This window comes from Pyrgilauda ruficollis, unplaced genomic scaffold (assembly GCF_017590135.1).
Source record: "Pyrgilauda ruficollis isolate IOZ18807 unplaced genomic scaffold, ASM1759013v1 scaffold24, whole genome shotgun sequence".
Lineage (NCBI taxonomy): Eukaryota > Metazoa > Chordata > Aves > Passeriformes > Passeridae > Pyrgilauda > Pyrgilauda ruficollis.
Window position 1 is genome coordinate 683,885 of NW_024523648.1, and position 17,538 is coordinate 701,422.

Sequence of the window (17,538 nt, forward strand, 5' to 3'; positions counted from 1 at the left end):
TCACTTTCCTTCCTTTGTAAAAGATGAGTGTAGAAATATGAGAATTATGACATTGTGGCATCCAAAGTGTGGTGGCCTATTCTATTTTGATCTAATAGAAGTCTTCACATGGTCAGCTTAAGTGTGAAAAAAAGAAAGGGAAGAGCAAATGTCAGCAACAAATGAAGGTTGACAATATTTGTTATTTGGGTGATTGTGATTTGTAATGAAGTCTTCTGGGGAATGTTTATGAAGTCTTCTGGGGAATGGTAAAGAGAAACTTCGTGTTTCTGAAAGACTAGAGATAAGAAAAGGGAATTTAAGGGAATACATAGCCTTCAGCAGCAAAGGCAGGCACAAGACTTTTATTAGGTATTTTTTTCCTCCCAAGCATCCCTATAAGAGTCCAATTTGCCTTACACTGCTAAATGTTATAAATAAATTTTTCACACATACATGTAAAACACCTATAAGTTTGTGCTGAGGTACACATAGACATCCCCTCCACCACCAATGTATACCAAAATACACACAGGCTTGATTAGCACTCTTTCCTGAATATTCAAATATTTCAATTCATTTAAGATCTTAAGGAACAAAGTACTGGATGATACACTCAGACAAGTAGGATTTATGGATCAACTCTTTCATAAATGATCATACCTTAAAGCAGCACCTTTAGTATGTGTCCCATTGAGGGGCTGCGGAGAGCCAATCAACTAGGTGATCTCAAGAACATTAGGCATGAAGAAAAGCAAGGAGGTAAAGAAGGAAGGATGGACGGGAGGATGGAAGATAGGAAGGGGAGGAAATTAATAACAGTCTGCCCAGAAGTCTCAGAAGACATACGTGGGATAATACCCAGTACAATTATCAAATATAAATTTTCACATGCCATCAAACTGAAACATCTGGAAAAAGGCTCAGAGAAGCAACCCCAAGACTGGGAAAACATGATACATCCAGGATTCAGATTCCTCTTGTGGAGGATGTGTGGGCAAGGACAGAATCACAGTTCAGAAAAAAAACTATCCAAGCTGAAAATGATCACTGGTCTGTTTCTCTTCCAAAATCATAATGGACTAGAAGAGGGGAGCAAGCATGGAATAGGAGTAGCAGGGTTAGAAAATACACAAAGTAGAGCAGGATCAAAGACCGATTGCAGGAGTTATGATTTACAGAAAGCATACCACATAAAGGAACTGGGTCACCTCAGAACCTTGGTACTAAAATATTGCAACTTAGATCAAGGATCTGATGTTTAAGGGACACTATGAGAAACAACATAGCTGTTTTCCAACCAAAAACTAAGTTGTTACAATGATCAACATCTAAATAACTAAAAGTAACAAATACAGCACTACAGGCATCTGTATTTAATTCTGAGATTATTGTTTAAAAACAATTAGGTGTTCTGTACTCAGCTGGGTGTATGAAGCTGGTCATAAAGCTGAGAAAATGCAAGTAATGATCAGTAATTATGCAAGCAGGCAAGAAATTAATACTTACATTATACCTGAAAAGAAAGAAGACTCTTGAACTCTCACCAAATCTTAAACATAACTGAACTATTAAAAATAATAAAGTTTTGTTTCTGTTAAAAGGTTAAACAAAAAAATGAATCCATATGAATGTTCTTATTATTCTGATAGACTGACTTCTAGGGCAAAAAAGATAGCCCATTTTGTGCTTATTTGTTTTAAATGTCAAGTTAAAAGATTAAATGGAATTGAAAAGATTAAATGGAAAGATTAAATGGAAAATAGTACTGCAAGAGTATCTGACATCCATGAAAACACATATGCCATGAACTTCAGAATAACAAAAGGTGTCAGAAGCAGTTATGAATAGTCATCTTAAAATTAAACATGCTTATAAAAATGGCACAACACACACCCCTCAACACTGGTACAATGAAACCTAAAATCACAAAATTCAAGTTTCACTGTATTAATTAGATTATGAAGTGCTAAAAAGAGAAGCTGTAAAAATCAGATAAGTAAAACTATTATTTGTGATATACATGATGCACTGGAACTGTGTCAGTTGCAGCAGAGTTTTGGCTGTCCAGCTGAGAGGCCATGGTTTGGTGGAGGTTAAGGAGAGAGCCTCTTGTATCAGCAGAAGTAAGAAACCAGAAAATGATCAATAAAGATTTACCAATACATATATCTATCTGTATGTTTATCTGAAACCAAAGATGTACTTCAAGAAGTATTGAAGGAAATTGCTTTTCCAGCAAGGGAAAAAATCCAGTATTCTTTGAAGATAACAGCAGAATCTGTTCTCAGTAATGATATCCGAAAAAATACACTTAGCAACTCTTGTTCATGCTCATCATTTTAGGATGGTAAGAATGCAGAGTAACTACAACATCAGTCAGCTATTTCCTTGGTCAATCTTAATTCTTATTATCTACCACATCATCTAAACCACTGCAGGAAAAATAACCAAACAACCTCACATAGCTGAGGATTTAACCAGGTGGAAGTATCAAATTCCAGCTAAAATACACAAGCAAAGCACTTTGCAAATGCCCCCCTTCACTTCTCATGGTCATTTCAAGATTTCCCTAATGAGAAATGAGTCATGGATTTTGCATAGATTGTAACAAATAAGCAAAGTAAGCAACTCAAAAGTGGCTTTATAATTGGTTGAAAAATTCTTAGGTGGAACGATCCCTACACAACTATTGGTTTTAGATAATGTGTTTTTTCTGAGGTAAATTGAATTGTGGTGGAAGTGACTTCTGCTCATTTTATGCATTTCATGAAACCTGAAGTCTCTAGTAACTGATTCCCTTCCCTCTGAAGGAAGCCTCTTCTGACAGTCACATTTTGTCTGCTGTAAGATTATCATTTACTACACACAGACAAAAATTAGGTCATACATGATACAAGCAATTAAAAGGGAAATGATCTTGAACCAAGTGCAAAGATTAATGTGCCTACATTCAGGTGTCAGCATTCCCAGCACAGTCAGCATCAGCCATGGAAAAGCCAGGCCCTGGGCACTTGATTTCAGGGCAGGATAAATGCTCCTCAAGCTGCTTCACAGTGCCTTTTGCAGTGTCCCACTCCAGCAGGAGCTCGTTCCTGGCAACATGCAAACATATCTCATGTGGAACTGAGCCTCATCCTGCACATCTTCACAAACAACTCCAACTCTCAAACATGTCTGGCAATTCAACACTAAGGGTTCCCTTGCAACTCCTAGGCAACGGGAAGGTATGGCATACAAATAACTCCTGATTATCTGCCAATATCGAGGCGATAACAGCACTTATCCAGCTAAGGCAGGAGCACGAGCAACACCCTTAGCCATATGCTCATTTATAAAATCCTATTTTCAAGAAACACAATTTCAAAAACTTGCAGGGGAGAAAGAATGGTTTAATCTCTCAGGAAACAAACTGAGGATCTGATGCAACTTTCCCACCTTATGTCACAGCATTTCAGCGAAGGACTGGTTACAACCAGACTGGCAGGAAATTAGAAGTACATGCTTGGTACATGCCACCTATTGGCATATGTCATAGGTGACTGGGGTGAACTTCCTAGTCCTGATTTCTTCTAGGGCAAAACAAAAAACAGTTCAACCTGCTTATCTTCCCCCTTTCTAGCACAGAAAACCTTTATATCTTCTTTATAAATAACACACCAAAAAAGCAGTTCCCCATTTTTTGAAGCCATCAAGACAAAATCTGATGATAGTCAGCAAACGTTTTGGGGAGTGTCTGCTGATGAGGGGCACAAGGTCCAGGAAGTGGAGCCTCCAGGAACCAGCTGGTTTCTGTGGGACTGTCTGGCAGCAGGTTTGTTTGGTCTTGTGAAAGAACATTACCTATTATTAGCACCACAGAGATCTATAAAGTGTTTGTAATTGTACATTTTGTGCTGAGGAGTACCATAACTAATGCTCACATAGGCTTTTACACAGATAAGTAATATGATAATTATGAACTTGCACGTATCTATACTCATTTTACATTGCACTAATAAATTGTGGGGAGAGTGTTTAAACTTAAGAGTCTGGGACTAGAATCTTTCTTTTGGCTATAAAGAAAGCACTTAAACTGAGAAGGATATTTTGCAATAATAATAATAGGTCCCAAATTCTTCCTGTGTTATCCAGAGGGCAACCTCCCACACAAATTCTGCATTACAATATTGAATTGAAGCTGCTAGTTGAATAATAAAGCCTATCATTATGGGCTATCACCAAAATAATATTTTTCTTGGTTCTTTTTCTTTCTCGATAAAGAGCTACATTCCTTGAACTATCTCATGAAATTTTTGTGATATTATTATAGATGAGATTTTTTTACATTGCTTAATGGTAAATCAGACATAGCCACAGGTCAAATATACTGAATATTGAATATAAAGCACTAGTCCTGCAATGTGGAACCAGCTACTCATTTCAGCTGAGCTGACAACACAGCACGGAATTCCAGATGAGGCAAAGACATGGCAAGGAATTTGTTTCCTGTGGTGTTCTAACATGTCCTAAAACATGGAACTTTCTAATTTTCTGTTATTTAGCATGAATAATTATTTTTCCAGGTTGTTTTGCATTCAATACTGACTAAAGAAATGTAAACTTGTTTATGAATCATGCAACGAACTGAAATGCCTGTACTGAAAAAATGCACCCTTTGCTGAAATCATCCTTATCACTAGTTACTTATAAATTAGGATGTAATTAATCTCCTCATCTCAAGATGTCAGTGCTTTCAATTAATTGTGTGAGGTCTTCTTTAGTCAATGGAAAGAGATTGGTATATCCAGGCAGCAGATCATTCTATGCCAAATCATAAGTTTAACGCAAAACAAGTACTTTTTAGAGAGACAAAGTTCAGCCAGGATTCTCTCTTTGCATCCAGTGCTAATACAAATTCACACTGCAATCCAAATGCCTGAATACAAAAGTCTGCTTTCAATTGGTTTGTTTTGCTGCAGGGAAAATCTCAGTGTTTAGCTCAATATCCAAATTCTTTTTTGTTATTATTACCACTTTATTACATCAGTGGAGTCATTTGCCAAAACCACACATACAAAGCCTTTATAAAGTATGTCTGCTACTTTCAGCTTTTTTCTTAGGTAATTTTGATTTCTTCCTCTGAAATTATGCCAAAATTAGACAGAAAGGATATGATTAAAGATTTCATTAAACACAAATTCTGCATGATCCTACAATAACAAACTGTGCAGACAGTGTAAGGTTTTAATCTCTAAACTCCCTTTGAAAACAGGTTTATTTTTGCCAAATACAGTCAAATTTAAAGAATAGCCTTTATTTAACTCTGCAAATCTCTACAAATTCTGCAGGTTGCTTTTTAATTTTTTTTTAAATTTATACATTGGAGTTAACAGTGAAAACCAGAAAAAATAAATTATCCATAGTGGTTAAATCTCTGCAAGAAAGTGCTTGTGTCACTTGGATAAGTAAAAGCATGAACCACTAATTCTGTTAAAGAATATAGTATCATACAAAAATTTTGCAAAATCATGCAAAAATCAATCACATTTCAGGCAGTTCTGACTGTAAGTGAGAGAATCAAGCTGTCAAAAAGGTTTACTGAACTTAGATGTTTGGATCCCTTTGTAATATTCTCAAACTTTCTCAATGCATTGAAATTCCTTACTAACTAGAAAGGTAAGTACTCTTAGATGCACTGATTATGATGTTTTGGAGATGTCACAGAACTCAAAAAGAACCCTTCTGTTTTTTGCTGAATTATTTCCTTAAGAACACTGGAGTTTTTCTAATGCAGTACCACACACACAAGATATTTTGAAGACCATGAGACTTCAGACATGTTTTGAAATTGGAAATTACTTTGAAACTCTGAAATATTTTCAAGCAAATTCCGTTGTTTAAAGACCAACATTCCATACCTCCAAGGTGGCTGGTTTATTGGCCACATTTGCACCTACATGGAAAGTGCTGAGAGAAGCTCCTTTAAATGCTTGCAACCTAAAACACTGCCACCAGCAGTCTGAAATACCAGAGTGAGTGTCCCATAAGACAACACCACCTGTGTGTGTCATCCCTCCAAAACACTGTAGCATTTTAGCACAAAACCACTCTTCAAAGCAGCCAGGTTCTGCTGGGCAAGCTGAGATGGTGGGGAGAACCATCCTATTTAGCACTACTGTCACAGAACAGAAATCTTAGCTGGTGGTAAAAAGTTGTTCTAAATAAAAAAATACATAGATGTTTTCTGCTTTTTTTTTGCTATTTTCTTTTCTTTTTTTCTTTTCTTTTTTTTTTTTTTTTCATTCCCCCAAGTGATTTGAAATAAAAAACAGTGTTTGAAACTGTGCTATGGATGTCTCTCCTTGCTCTGAATACACAGTAGCTGCAAGGGCTCAGAAGTGCCAAGGAACTCTTGTTTAAACATTTTGAGGCCTGGAAAGACCTGTGCCATAACTTAACTATGCTGTAAAAATGCAGCAATTAAAAAAAAATAGTAATTTTGAAAGTCAAAGAGGACCTTGCTTTAAAATCCTGCTGACAACATCTCGGTGACATAAATATTGTAGCTCTGTCACTTCCATCCTCAGTTACCTATGAATAACTGCTTTGTGCAAACAATTTAGCAAGGCCCCTGCTATTTCACTTCCTAAAATATGGTCTATTGAATACAACTCAGATCCACTATTTATGTACAATCAATATGAAACTCTAAAAGGCAAAGAATCCTGAACTGACACCAGACACAGTAAACATTCTACCATTATGTCAAGTAAATCTTACCACTCCCTGTGGTTTGATTTCAATACAAATTAATCACATGTATTTCAAAATCCTCTTTTTTAACTTCTGTTAGGCTTTCCCAGTCTGACCGACTCCAACAAAACCTCACAGCTTTTCCTTCTATACAACACTTCCCATGATCCTTAAACCAGAAATTATTATATAATCTAGATTTGCCAGTGAGCCAGAGAAACAGGCACAATATCGCCCTTAGCCACAACAACACTTATGAACAGGCTGGACATCCAAACAACCTCCATTTTCAGTTTGTTGTGGTTCCAGAAATAAAAATATTATTTACTCTAGTTGAAACTTTTTCATTAAGGCAAGGCATAACTATTTTTCAAAGCTTCAGATACACTTAAAGGTTATATGCTACATTGATTCTTCATAAAAAGGCAGGCACTTTAATGCCTAACAGTATTGCTACATCACAGCACACAAAGCGCAATAAATAACCTTAAAACTACGCAACTGGTCAATGTATAGAGAGCAAACACTTAATGGAAAATATATTCTTTTATATAGAAATTCTTCTGGGTTCTCTACTGGCAGAGTAATGTGGTCTTATCAGAAATAGTGACTAAAAAGCATATACAGGTCTGCTTTCAAAGGGGGAAAAAGTGACATAGAAACAAAATTTCCATCTGAAAGAAAGAAAAAAAAACCACCACAGACTTTTATATTCAGAAGTTTATTCCTGATTGATTCAACAGAATAATAACAATCTGGGTTCTCTCCTGTATCTGACAGCTGGGCATCATCCCATAAACACAAGCCCCATACAGCTTCCCCTTCAGTAGTTACAGGGATAATAATAAATACACATATGTTAAAAAGATTACTTGATCTTGCAAACTTGATGCAAATCTGGGTATTTGTTAAAATTATTTAACTCACTAAGTGAGTTATAATTTCACATTTTTTAAATTTCTATCAATCTGAGAGATAAATTACAGAAATACACAAGCAATCTGATTGATCAGTCATAAACTATCAAAGTTGATAGAGACAATAAAATGACAATTTTAACATGGAGAAGCCAGATTGTCACAGCTTACTAGGAAGAAGAAAGAAAGGATCTAGTGGTATTTTCAGAAACTGTTGTAGTTGGCATTTTAAAAGTACTGAAGAGAAAATATCTAAACAAAAGACTTGGGAGAGAGAGAGGAAAATAAATAAGCAAGCAAATGAAAAAAATAAAAGTGGTTTTGCCAGTTTGTGCTTCTTATCCCCAAAAATAAGACTAAAACATGTCTGCCAACCCACCACTGCTTTATACACTTCTCCATCTGCAGCCCTTTCTACCCTTCTTTTAAGCCAGAAGAGTCCACAAGTGCTATACCATACAGTTTACTTAAATAAGCAAGTGAGCCATAGAAGGAACTTCAAATTTTGCAGCACAAGCAGAAGTGAAAAACAGATGCTAAAGGTGAACTGAAAAGCAACATTAGAAATGTGGAAGTGCAACCGAAACTTTAGAAAGAAAGAAAGAAAAGGAAATCCCCCTACAAACCACTGATCTAATTACTTAAATTGTACTTTAGAGACCAAAGGAAGTTTTAGAAGAACACATACTCATGAATGGGCAAATATTTTTGGCTGAAGAATAGTACAATGAAGTTTTTATCATATTAGATAATAAGAGTTCCACAAACAAGACAGTAAGTGTCCCATGATTGCTAACTGGTGAGGAAAGAGGCAGGATGAACTGAAACAATGGAAAAGATAAAGAGAATAATACTTCAGTTGGATGTCATTGGTATGCAAGGAGAAAAAAGCACAGATATATGTTTATACACAGAGGCACGCAAGAAGTGAGCAGGTCTGGCTATGATGATACAGGATGAGCAGAGAAAACCAACTATTTTCTGAAGAACATTTGCAAAGTTAAACAAATATCCAGCTCATCTCTTAATCCAGAAATAATAATTTAAAAATAACCACTGACATCTCTAATCTATTGTGAGTGTTTTCCAATTTGAAGCATAAATCAAAATAAAATCAAACAAAATACTAATCAGAAATGAGGCATATTAGATCCGCAATGTATGCAGGCTTCAGTGGCTTAGCATTTCCTAAGCCTGGATGACAGCATATTTGTTTACCCACAGTATTATGGAAGAGTCATCTACTGAAGGTCAAAGCTAGGCAGATGTGCAAGGATTCAGAATGAATAATCAAGAACCCAGCATTTCATTCCAATTTTTCTGCCACAGCAAAGGAAATTTTCTCAGCAGAAGTCCTCTTTCACTTTTGTGCCAGGTAAGAAACAAATCCCTTTTGCATTACCACCTTGCACTGCTGGCAGCTGACATCTGTGGTGCCCCACAGCAGTTGTGAGAAGGTAAGAATAAACCATAAAGATCTATCACATAATATGAACTATATACAAAAACAACATTGATATATTAATAGTTAAGGATGGATTTAGATAAGGGCTATATAAAAGATGTATTTTTAGCCTGAATACTTTATGCATGCTTAAATATACTATGTAGAGCAAGGTATTGTTGTGTAGCAATAACAAACATATGCAAGGCTTTTGTATTCAGAAGTTTCTCTAACAGCTTAAAAACAAATTACCAACATGCCTCAAGCTGCAGTACTACTGAACTTGTGCAGAACTTATTAAAGCCTATAGTGAAAAAATTGTTAGCATGCATGCCAAAGTCCATGGATCATCACCAGGCAGCAGTTAACCAGCCCCTTCAATGATGAGAAAATTCAGGAGTCACTAACTCTCTGCAGCTCCCACACACAGATGTGCTTTTTTGGTTTTCTACCTCGCTGCTGTTTGAAAGGAAGGTGAAAGATAAGCCTGTCTGAACTGACATGCCAAAGGGTTTCTGTAGGACTGGCCCTGAGCAGTTTACTGGGAAGCTAGAAGCAAACACAGCCAATCAAGCAACATGTCAATGTCCATCCCACTACGGGGAAAAGTTGCACTCATAAATACAGAGCAAGCAAGGGACAGCAGAAGATGCTGACTGTCAAGGAGGCAAAACCAAAAAACTCAAAAAACCACATCACCATCACATACACACATGAAATTTTTTTATTCACTTTCTTGTGATGAGTGATGCTGGGGTTTATTATCAGTATGAAGAAAGCTGATGTGTCCTTATGAATACACAAGTACACCCCCACAGGTATAATTTTCAATGTGCTTCACCAAGCAGTGCAAACAAACCATTTTCTTTACCAGCACAGTATCACAGGTAGCAGTCCTGAGTTGGACCAAGGAATTGCTGATATGTCTGGAGCCAGATAGTGGAGGCAAGAGTGACTTCAGGAAAGCAAGCATCTCCTGCAGAGCAGCAAACACAGAGCTGCCTTTAAACCATGACTGCCCAAAGCAAAACCAGTCCTTGGGAGAGGGTAAAAAACAGTGAGTCTCTTGTAGCCGGTATTCCTCTTGTTTTTTGATATGAAGGACATGCTTTATACCACATTTGAGAACAGGTTAAAATAAGAGTACAAAGTGTCTAGAAAACTTTCAAAGTAGCACATGTCCTAATGCTTTTAGCCTACCTAAAACAACACTAGAAGGACTTCAGGATGAGCAACATACTAACTGACAAAAACACACTGCTCTGAAATGAATAAATATACTTCTGTATGCATCCTCTGTGTGCAACATATATCCACTTAAATTTCCCAATTTAAACTATAGAACCAGAAGGACAAAAACTCTGCAGCAATTTTAATAGTTTTGTGGTGAAGATGGATTCAACATAATTTTTTATGTGTTTCTAGTAAAAAGAGCAGTTTTACCTCTTGATATTAAGTAATGCCCAAGGTATCCCAGTGGGAGTGTTGAAAGCAGGTAGCAATTTCTCTCCAAGCTCCACTGCCTTTTTTCGGAAAACCTGAAAGTTAAGAAGAAACCAAGTGTTGGAAAATGCATTGTTGCTCCAACTAAATTAATTTAGCTAATATCATTATTGAGCATGTGGCACAATCCATCTCAGCACAATGAAGCATCCCTGCTCCTTTAGTGTGCCGCCAAAGGAAAGAAGCAGCACAGCCTCTTTTCCATTGCACCTGGTGAGGAGAGAACTCACACAGCAGGAACACACAGTGACAATGCCCAGATGACCTGCTCCTGCCACCACCAGCATCGAGCCAGAGCCACCAGTACAGGCAGACCCAACCCTGCAGAGCAGGTCACACACTCCTAGCTACCCCTGCAGACCCTGTTCTCAGGGACGGGGCTGTGAGCCAAGGATGCTGCTGCACCCTGGCTGGCTGGCCAGCATCTCCCTGCCCCAAGTGCCATGTCCTCCTGGAGCATGGGGACACAGCTGCAGCAAGGCCATCTTTGCTTTCTGTCAGGTTTATTCATGGGGCTCAGCACGCTGTGGGAACCTGGGCTGCATTGCCACGTGGCTGCTGTGCTGCCAACCTTGCATGGGCAGTCTGTGGCAGAAACACCCCCCCACATCACCAAAAAAATAAACCTCACAGATTTTGCAGTGCTACAGTCTTTATGGACTCTGCTGGCTTATACTCAGAGAGTGTCAGTGCCACAATTAATCAAAAAATTGGAATATACTCCTGTGGCCAATGAGACTTAACTGATATGCAGCATGTAAAGAGTTTCAGCTTCCGTTTCAAAAACATGAAGCAGAAAGGCCCCAAATGCTTACCATATGCCCACAAAAATGACAATTTAACAAGAGGAACTTTTGTGTCCAGGTAAATAGTTAAAAAGCTGGAACAAAGAGGATTTTGCTTTCCTTCAACTGCCAGCTCAGCTCAGGTTACATTAACCTTACTGTTTGTGCACTGAGTGCTCTACTAAGAGAGTTTTTAATTAGAAACAATATTGTTCCAACTTAAATATAGAAACCTATTTAGTGATTTCAATATGTGGATGTTCAAGGCCTATCTGCTTGGAATTACACTGGGATCTTGTGCAACACTGAAAGGGATTATCCCAGGTGTAGTAGTCAAAATAGCAAAGTCACCTTCATTGTTCTCTCTTTCTAATAATGGTTCCTTTCAGCTAATTTTTTCTCCTCAGACATATTTATGATGGATTTATGTTTATTTATGTATTAGAAATCAGTTTGTACATCTGATGCATCTTGTGGTGCAGCCATGCATATATGCTGAAGTGAATATATAAAGACATTTGCTAGGCAAAACAAGGTAATGAATAAATTTCTTTCCGCAAAAATAAAATACCATTTGTAAAACACCATTTTCTAAAAGCCAAGCTGGAGGAAGGTTTTTATTATTGAAAAATATGTGATCAGGAGTAAATATAAAACTCTGGAACAATCATGTTACTATAAAGAAGCTCCAGACGATCCCATCCCACAGTCTCTCCATAGGATACAGATCTCAAGATTTCTCTGGCAACAGTCCAAGATTTAGAATTACAGTAAAAGATATTTTGAGGGAGGTTAAGTAATTTCAAGCCAAATTATGTCTGGAGTCAGAAAACTTTCTTGGATGGATTGCATCAGAGTTCTGGGAGAAACTTGAAGCAAAGCAGCAGGGAAAACAATTTGCTTGGAAATCCCTTCACAATCCATTATATTTCTGACTTCCCCATTTACCAATTATGTGGATTCTGATGAGAATTAGTTATGGATTTCTGATCTTTATCCAGCACATCATTCAGTCTTCCCAAGGCTTAAAGCCTTGGTGAACACTCAGAACATAATCACCTCTTAGCAGATTTCCTTGGGAGGAGCCAGGGACAGTAACCCACCTGGAGTGCACAAGCTTTCCCTTTTTTCACAGCCATGTTTTTCACCTTGGTCTGCTGAAACCAAACCTATCCTTTGCTCTTTTAGCACAAGAGAGGCCTCCCTCCGCCTTTCACAGCATATGGCACGATCAACCCATCAGCCTCTCTGCCCAGAAACATGGAAGTACTGACAGGAGAGTGGCTACAACCATCCTCCTAAGCCAAGGGCACACCAGGACCCTGATATTCTGTAGGAGCATCTGCTGCACAGCACAAACCCCCTACTTTTAGCCATGCATAAAGGGGCTAGATAGATATCTCATGGAATGCTGTTAAAGGTGCCACATGTATTCTTTTTAGATGCTTATGTAAGGACAAGAGGAGATCTCCCCTTCAGAACACACACACTAAACCACAGCAGAGGCAGCAAGGCTCAGTAGCTGCTGTACCTTGCAGGCTGTATCAATCCTTCATCATTAAAAAGATTACATGCGAGCTCAGAATGAGATCTTTTACAATAATTGCTTCTGGACAAAAATTTGATGTAGAGCAATAATGCTTTACTTTGAAGTATTTCTACCAACACTAACACATTTTTAAAATTCTACTGTATTTATTTTATACATAACATAAATCCTCTCAAAATAAAAAATGCCTGCTTTATGGAAATGTCACAAACAATGGCTATCAAAAACCAAACACATGAGATACACAGCAGTATTGTTCCACATATGGATATAGAAGGAAAACGTAATTTAGTCCTGTCACAGCTACTGCCCTGAACACCAACATTAGAATACACAGTGAAGCCAGGCATTCCAAATTTTTTCTTGTCCAAAATGCACCTCTTCTAATGCACTAAACAATTTTCATAGTAGGCAATTAGGAAAAAAAGTTTAAAATATTTTTAGACAATCGTACAATTTTGAAACAAGTTCTGAGGTGAAGATGCACTTCCTTCTTTACATGAGAATTTCAACAGGTTATTACTAATGCATGCTGGTGATTTTCCTTCTCCTTCCAAAGCTAAAAATAAAAATCAACTATGGACATTGTCTACTTTTATCTCTAAGTCTTATTTAATGTGGCTGAACAACTGACAAGTAAATCACTATCTATGAAGAAGAATGACATAGACAACAATGACAAGACTACAACAACACTGAACGACTGAGCACACTAAATTGCAGCCTCATGCAGTAAAATTATACTCTTTCAGCAAGGGTAAAAGGGTGAAGATAAATAAAGGAACCCCTTTATTTCTCAATTTGCAACTTTAAAAGTTAATAATAATAATAGGAAAAGCAGGTGCTGCAATTATTGCACATCATCCACAATGTTCACTGTATTTTTCTTCTGCAGAAACCTACAGTATTGGACAAGAAATAAATATTGTGCTGGGTAAGATTTTTTTTGGGTAATAAAAGCAAATAAACAATAGGAACTTCTACTTGTTATATCTGCTTCTGCATTTTATTTCAACTTTTGCCAAGCTCTGATCCTTCCCCACTACCACCAGTAAGGTGACTGTTTGGTAAGCACAAACTATGACAGCCATTACGAGAAACACAAAACAAAGGCAGAAATGACAGAGCACAAAAATCAGAGACATTATATATAATAAAGGAAAACATCCAGGGTGAAATTTCCCATCCCAGTGGTTATCTTTAGAGCCTCAAGGACCTTTCCTGGCTTTTCCTCATGAATGCTCATCCAGCAGTAATGAAAGATTACTTACATGAAGTACTCCAACTGGGTCAGACCTGGGAGAAGCTGTCACAGTCCCATACCTGAACCCACCCTTCACTCCATGCTTAGTTTAAATATTTACCTACAAATACAAAAGTCTACAAAGTACTCCTGAGGCCTCTATCACTTTCTCCAATGCTCTATCATATCTAGACAGCATAGTTTTTAAAGAAGGGGGACTATGGAGTTACTCCCCTGGCATATTGGCATTCTCTTTACCAGGTGGTGCACAGAGTAAGCCACACTGCCATCAGTCCCTTCTTTTAAATTGAGGATTCACAGCAAAGTACTGTGATTACCTTTAAACAGCAATGAAGCCACTAAAAATTGCACTGATATTTAACTCTGCTAAACACCATACTACAAAAAAGAAAATTATTCTAAGTGAAGCACTGTGATCCAGGAAAGAAAACAATTGAAACTAGTCCCAAATACATGATCAGTATTCAAAACTATAAAGTTGGACAGGATATGAAATGCTTTCTCAAGCATTTCTCTTTAACCTAATTTTTGCTAGTAGTCAGACTTCAGATGTGAGATAATTATCTTTTTAAACTCTAAGGTGTTACTAGCATTTTTTTAAAGTATAATGCTGATTCATACTGTTTGAAGGTCCTGTGTAAGATGAACTCCCCCATGAATTCCTTCACACTCTGCAGTCCTACTCAAAGTCAGCACAAAAGCAAATTAGATACTTACTATAATCATACAATAGATTAGGCAGAAAACAGAGTTACTATACTTTCTATTTCAATCTCTGTTTATGTTAGTAGGCTGTGAATTGTGACAAACACAGAAGTCACATCAGATCACCAGCATTACTCCAAGCCAGCAATTCTTTGAAGAACATTTGAGTAAGCCCTGGTAGGTAAACAAGAAATCCACCTCAGTGCTGCACACACTCATCTCTCCTATTACAGTCTGTTCATTCCATAGGCAACACACACCCCAAGCCAGGGAACAAGACATTATTTTCACACTCATTAGACAGCCTTAAATATTTCTTAAATACATATAAGTATTTTTGGTCTTTATAAGAGAGAACAAACTAATTAACTAAGACATCATACACCCAGAACTGCGATGCTAATGTTAGAACACCCAATGCCACAATCAATCAGATCTTGCAGACTCTTCTGTCCATTAACAAATCTTATTAGGGAAAAGAGTGTTCCTACAGAGAATAAGGCTCTGTCTGCAAAGATGCAACCACAGGGCAAAGACCAGACCTGTCATCTGGTGAGCACTGGCTTTCATTATACTGCAAGAATGTTATCTCCTCTGGATAAACAAAAATGTTTCCTCTGGCTGGAATGACAAATCCCTTTGAAAATGTCAGATTACCTCATTGTAGTTTTAATTGCTATTGCTAATCAGGAAGAAAAGAAAGCACAGGAAACAAATATCTTAGAATTGCGTATGTGGCACATCTAATTTTAAAAAAGGCATAACATGGTACAGCATCATAAATTAAAGAAGAGCCAGAATTCTGCCTTAAGAAGTCCTCCACATAAAGGGAACCAGAAGTTAAAATTTAACATCAAAGGAAGGAATACTGTATTTTAATCTTTTTTTCAATTGACATAGACATTTTCTCAACATTTCTAATTCTATCAAATTAAGCATTTCTCATTTTTGTTTTTATATTTACAGATAAGAACTGACAAGTCACTAAGTAAGATTTATAGATTTCTTTCCTGTACCTGACTCCCTTTCCCAGTAGGGTAAGGAATGAATATTTCAGTGCAAAAGCAGAAAACAAGAGCAGAAAAATTAACAGGGACAGGCTGCTTTCCTGCTCTTCAGAACACCAAATAGAAATCCTCTCAGCTTAACAAATGTTGATTTGGGTTCAAAATGATCAGCTAACAAAAAAGAACCCTCTCAGAACAACTTGCTCCAATACCTTCTTTCCTGAAAGATAATCCACGATTTTTGCTGTATTTACATTTGTTTTATTTTTACAAAGACTAGAAATGCTACAAAAATTGTGGTACTCCACCTGACATAACAGAACACTTGAAATAGTGTAAGCTGAATTCTGCCACTATCTGCAATACCAAGTGATACCACGTCTAACAGTCAAATTATTTGAAACCTATTTCCTATAACACGTTTTCAGTGTTTATGACAGCTGGATAAGTTACCCAGATGCTGGTGTTAATTCATCAGCAACTAGCGCTTTTACAATTACTGTCACCTTGACACTAGCAGGTGCCAGTGAGTTGTATTTTATTCAGTCCTCACTTCCAGCTGAGTTGAAGTAATTTATGAATATTCTGTGCTAAAAGGTGAGGAGACAAATTAATAACATTTCTGGAAACAAGCATTATAATGAATCACATCAGTGTGATCATCAGCGCCAACAGAAGAAGCCAAATGGCCTGCAAAGAGAACTTTCACAGCTGTGGAAGTATTTTGTACATCCAGATCCACAAGTGTCAAGAGTGCAAGAGTGTGTTTTGAGCATTTTCCCCAGGAAAGAGACTGTTCAAGACCAATTTCCTGGCTTTGGGCCAGCCTCGGTCCTGCTGAACTTGAGCGTGTGAAATGCCACACCAACATGAGCCCACCTCCAGCCCAGGACTGCACCCAGTCTCAAGTTTTCCTACCAGGATACAGAAGAGGGGGACAGTGCATTCAAAACAAGCGGCTCCACCTGAGGCTACACATACAGCAGCCAAAGATCAGCCAGAGCTGATCAACACAATGGCACACACCGACACCTGTCAGCATCACACTCTTCACCACTCTGAGTTTTGGGAAGGCTTTCCAGTTTGCAAGCAGAACGTCAAACCCAAAGCACCTGTGCCCATCTGTACAACTCTTCTCAAAGCTTTTGAAAACAGTGATTGTAGAAATATGCAAATGACTTACTGGAGAGATTCAGGCAGCTTGTGGTATCTGTGGGCAACCACTCACCTGCAAACTGCTAGAACAGCACGTGTCTTTTTCACAACTACAGGAAGTAACAAATGTGAGTAAGCTTTTAGATTTGTACTACCCTTTCCAGAGTAACCCAGTATGCTGTCACCAGCTCATAGAAGAAAGTTCACATAAAAAAGCTGCTTATTGCAAAAATTAGATTAGATTAAAAAAAAAAAATTCCTTCTCTTTTATTCAATTAGCCTTTTTTTGTTATGGTTTCACTGGCGGCAAGAAAATTAATTTTCTTTTCTAGCTGACTGATGTACCAAAGAAGTCACATGAAGAGTATCCCCTCTGTGGAAAGGATTGTAGAGAACTTAATAGAATGGAAGTAACTGGATTAGTGAGAGATTTCCAGATTTCATTCAAATGCACACAGTAAAAGGCACAAGCCCCCTCAAGTTATCAGCAGTAGC

The 17,538-nt window shown here is 37.6% G+C and overlaps 1 protein-coding gene across 1 annotated transcript in view; it reads right to left on the reverse strand.

The window, feature by feature from the left end:
- Nucleotides 1–17,538, reverse strand: part of MAN1A1 (mannosidase alpha class 1A member 1) — a 139,261-nt gene that overhangs the window by 48,320 nt on the left and 73,403 nt on the right. The window contains exon 5 of the mRNA XM_041470100.1: nt 10,519–10,613. Coding sequence (XP_041326034.1) covers nt 10,519–10,613 — 95 coding nt within the window. The remainder of the gene's footprint in view (nt 1–10,518; nt 10,614–17,538) is intronic.